This window comes from Dipodomys ordii, unplaced genomic scaffold (assembly GCF_000151885.1).
Source record: "Dipodomys ordii isolate 6190 unplaced genomic scaffold, Dord_2.0 Scaffold2, whole genome shotgun sequence".
Classification (NCBI taxonomy): domain Eukaryota; kingdom Metazoa; phylum Chordata; class Mammalia; order Rodentia; family Heteromyidae; genus Dipodomys; species Dipodomys ordii.
The window spans coordinates 2,458,279-2,462,767 of NW_012267218.1; the positions used below are offsets into that span (position 1 = coordinate 2,458,279).

Here is a 4,489-nt window from a genome sequence, read left to right on the forward strand (position 1 = left end):
CGCCTCCCGCCGGCCGCGTCGCGCCTTCCGCGGACCGGCCAGGACCCCGCACCTGAGTCTCTCGGTTGAACTGGTCTCAGTAGAGCCCCAAGTCCACTTGTCTCCTCTTCCTCCAATGATCTCTAAGGGTTGCAGGAGCTCGGGGTTCAGGGGCGGGAACCCGGTTTTCCTTCCCTCGCAGGGAGGAAAAAACAGCAAGCTGCTACCGTGGCCCGTACGGGGATCGAACCCGCGACCTTGGCGTTATTAGCACCACGCTCTAACCAACTGAGCTAACCGGCCACCTGACTCCCCAGCGCCGTCGGGACGCCTATGAGGATCTCCCTCGGCGCTCCGCCCGCCGCCCGCCGCCCGCCGCGCTCTGCTCTCCTCACAGGGCCCGGCGGCGGCGTTCGCGATCAACGCCCCGAGCGAGAGGGAGAAGCGGAAGCTGCGGGCTCGGGAGGTCGGGCGGCTGCCCCCGCACGCCAGCCGCGGGCCCTCACAGCCGCCTCAGTTCCTCACGGCGGAGACCGCGCGCGCATGCGTGTTTTAGCATCCAGCGTCACACCCGCCGGCGCGGGGCCGGCGCCCGGGCGCGGGGCGGTCCTCCCGGGAGGCCGGCGTGCGAGGATCGCGGCTCCAAGCCCGTGAACCACGGAACCGACGCACAAAAGGCAGAAAAGGAGCCTGGCTGGCCCTGAGGGGAACACGGGAGGCCCGCGCCCCGTTCGCGGCCGGCCCCCTCGGGCCACGCCGCGGCACAGCGAACGCTGTCGCGGGGTTGGGTCGGGGCCGGGTGTCCCGGCGTCGCGTGCGCTCCGCAGCCCGGCCGGGGGCTGTGGCGCTCCCCGCAGGGTCGCCAGCACCTCGAACCCTGGCTGTCACCGAGTCAGGGTCGCGCGGGTTCGCGGGACTCGCGGGGGGGGGGGGCAGGAGCTGGGCGGGAGCAGGCGGTCAGCCTCCCCTGGCCGGGGGCGCGCTCCGGGAGGCGCGGGCCGGGCGGCAGGGCGCCCTTCCCCGCAGCGCCTCTCCCCTGCGCGCACAGCTCTTCCTCGCACAGCCTGTCCCCTTCTCGGAGGAGCGCACGCGCTTTCGCACTCACTGAATGTCATTCGCTTGGTCTCAATGGTGGGAAGGGCATGGTGCGCAGAGAGCGACCCAGGGCTGGGAAGGTGGCTCAGTGGTAGATCTTTGCGTGCATGAGGCCCTGAGTTCGATTCCTCAGCACCACATACGCAGGAAAGGCTGGACATGGCGCTGTGGCTCAACTGGTAGAGTGCTCGCCTTGAGCTGAAGAGCTGAGGGACAGCAGTTCAAGCCCCGGTACCATAAAAAAGAAAGAAAGCAACCTGGAAGTTTTATATTGTTTCCTTTGAAACGGATTTACAAACAGCTGTCTGCTTCTTCACTTGAAACCTTTGGTGTAGCCATAAAGACCTCTTTATTAGCTTCCAAAGGTGCCTTAACAAAGCAGGCAAGCTCAGGTGGCTTAGGAAAGCACCCAAGTTCTGGGGTGGGAGCCAGGTTTTCCCCTCAAGGCCTGGCAGGCCTGGTTCTTCCTGAGGCTGAGCGCTCCTGCATCCCAGACCTGTCTCTGTTTCTAGCGTGGTTGGCAATCTCTGCCTCCTTTGGCATACACAGAAGCGGTGTGGCCCCTTGGGTGTCTGCCCAATCTTCCCTCTCCTTTTTTGTGCCAGTCCTGGTGTTGAACTCAGGGCCTGGGCACTGTCCCTGAGCTTTTGTGCTCAAAGCTAACGATCTACCACTTGAGCCACAGCTCAAGTGTTTTTGGTGGTTAATTGGAGATAAGAGTCTCATGAACCTTTCTGGCTAGGCTGGCTTAGAAAATGGATCTGCACATCTCAGCCTCCTGAGTAGTCAGCATTGGAGTTGTGAGCCATCTGTGCCTAGCTAAAATTCCTCTTAATAAAATCAAACACATGAGATCCTATAGCAGCTGTGTATCCTCTTTTAATTGGGTGACATTCTCCCTGTTTTCCTGTCCTAAACTCTGGACTGTATACTCTCCAGCCCTACTAATGGCTATACCAGGATGCTCATCCTGAGAAGCGTTTTCCATGTCTTCTGTGTACATTTTCTTCCTCTCAACCCCAGGTTTTGTGTTTTACCCCATGTTTACCTTTTGTCTGGGTTCTAAACATCCATCAGTGGCTGCCCAAGAAAAGTTTTTCAGAAGGTAAGACACTTTCAATATTGGAATTACAAACCAATTCTGTGATAGAAAAGAAAGCAAAAACCATTTTAAAAAATACAAATAAAATGCTTCATCATACAATATATTCTGTGTCAGACCTTTCAGACAATACAAATGAATAAGAAGCAGAAGGACTTTGTAAACATTGCTTCTAATTTGCTATAATAAATCAGTTGGTTCCAGAGTCCCACTGTTTGGAAAAAGATCCTTCCTAAGGCATGAACATCATTGCAAAGTTTTTGTCAAGTCTCTCTTGGACATAACACACAGGTAGAGAAACACAGGGAGGCTGGGAATGTGGCTTAGTGGTGGAGTGCTTGCCTAGCATTCATGAAGCCCTGGGTTCAATTCCTCAGTACCACATTAAAAAAAAGCCAGAAGTGGTGCCGTGACTCAAGTGGTAGAGTCCTAACCTTGAGGTAAAGAAGCTTAGGGAGAGTGCCCAGGTCCACAGTTCAAGTCCTAGGACTGGCCTACAAAGCAGGCCTTGACCTCTTCCACAGACTTTGTTGTGTGCTGGGTCCCCAACTCTGTCAAAGCAAAGCCCAGGTGTACGCTCAACTTACCATGATTATCAACTCTGTGTGTGCAGCATGTAGGTGCTGAGATTTAAACTCAGGGCATGGGCATGTTCCATTAGCTTTTTCACTGTAAGACTAATACTTTACTACTTGAGCCACAGTGCTACTTCCAGCTTTTTGCTGGTTAATTGGAGATGAGAGTCTCAAGGACTTTTCTGCCTCTGCTGGCTTCAAACCTTGATCCTCAGATCTCAGCTTCCTGAGCAGCTAAGATAACAGGTGTGAGCCACAGCACTTGGCTTCCTAATCTGCTAGTCTCTAGGCAGCCAAGTCTCCCCCACTCCCTGTCACTTACAAGGGAAACCACAGTCTTCCTCGATCAGAAAGCTTAACCCCCAAAGTCGCAGGCCCTTTCTCTTTCTCCTCCTCCTCCTCTGTCCTCACCCAGCAGGCTCCATCCCTGGGTTCAGGAAGCCAAGCACTAACCCATGTCCTCATTGTCCTCAGCCTCAAATGTAGCTTCTTTAGTTTCAAAAAAGAAAAAGAAAAACCAGGGACAGCTGATCTCTCAGGGTATTTATGAAGCCAAGCAAATCAGCGTGCTCAGGGTTCTGTGGTTTTTACTGCATCGTTCCTACCTCAAGGCCAGGCCACTGTCTGTCTAAGATGCCTCATTTGCACACAGTTTATTTACATTTTTTTTTTAAAAACTTAACTTTAGCCGGGCGCTGGTGGCTCACGCCTGTAATCCTAGCTACTCAGGAGGCTGAGATCTGAGGATCGCGGTTCAAAGCCAGCCCAGGCAGGAGAGACCATGAGACTCCTATCACCAATAAACCACCAGAAAACCGGAAGTGGTAGAGCGCTTGCCTTGAGCTGAAGAGCTGAGGGACAGCGCCCAGGCCCAGAGTTCAAGTCCCACGACCAACAAAAAACTTTACAATAGAACCCAAGTTTCAAACCATTAGGAACTTTGTCTATACGGTTCTCCTTTCCCAAAAACCTGAACCGGTTCCTGGAGCAACATAAATGAATGCTGGGGAACACTGGTGGCTCACGCCTGTAATCCTACTAGCTATTCAGGAGGCTGAGCTCTGAGGACCGGGCAAGAAAGTCCTTGCAATTCTCATCTCTAATTAACCACCCAAAAGTCAGAAGTGGAGCTGTGACTCAAGTGGCAGAGCGCCAGCCTCGAGCAAAATAAAGCTCAGGACAGCACTGGGGTCTCGAGTTCACGTCCCAGGACTGCCCGCCCTCCCCACCCCCATTGTGTGCTCAGACTGTAGCAGGAGCTGGGAATTCATTGGTGCCAACTAGTGTCACAGCTCACCAACCAGTGAAAGCTCAAATCTGGAGCTTCGCTTCGGGAAGAGCCGGGCCGCCCACGCGCCGGGGCGGGGAATTGTATTCAATTGAAAGCTGCGAGATCGGTTGCTTAGCAACCAGGCTGAGGAGGCCGTCCCTACTGCGCACGCGTGTACCGGCGGGGGGGGGCTTTTTTCCCTTTGCGCACGCGCAGGACATGGCCCAGGGGCGCTCAGGGCCTGGCGGTTGCTAAGGTGACGGGGATACAATATGGCGGCGGAATCCTAACGCTCTCCGGCTAGGGGCCACCGCGGTCCTCGCGCCAGACCGACCTCGGGAAGTGGACGGCGGGGTGCCGCGCTTTCTGCGCTCTTTTTCTCTTCCGCGTCGGTGAGGGGCTGTCCCCGGCGTCCGCACCCAGGATGAAGAGTGAGTGCGGCCGGGGAGCGGCCGGGGGTCCCGGGCC

The 4,489-nt window shown here is 55.7% G+C and overlaps 1 protein-coding gene and 1 non-coding gene across 2 annotated transcripts in view; one reads left to right on the plus strand and one right to left on the minus strand.

Annotated features, from left to right (window-relative positions):
• Nucleotides 1-208: 208 nt before the first annotated feature.
• On the minus strand, nt 209-282 carry Trnai-aau. The gene has a single exon. It is a non-coding gene; the product is annotated as a tRNA-Ile (tRNA).
• A 4,074-nt stretch (nt 283-4,356) lies between these two features.
• Mok (MOK protein kinase) overlaps nt 4,357-4,489 on the plus strand; it is a 47,659-nt gene continuing 47,526 nt past the window's right edge. Inside the window, exon 1 of the mRNA XM_013013015.1 lies at nt 4,357-4,452. Coding sequence (XP_012868469.1) covers nt 4,446-4,452 — 7 coding nt within the window. The 5' untranslated portion in view covers nt 4,357-4,445. The remainder of the gene's footprint in view (nt 4,453-4,489) is intronic.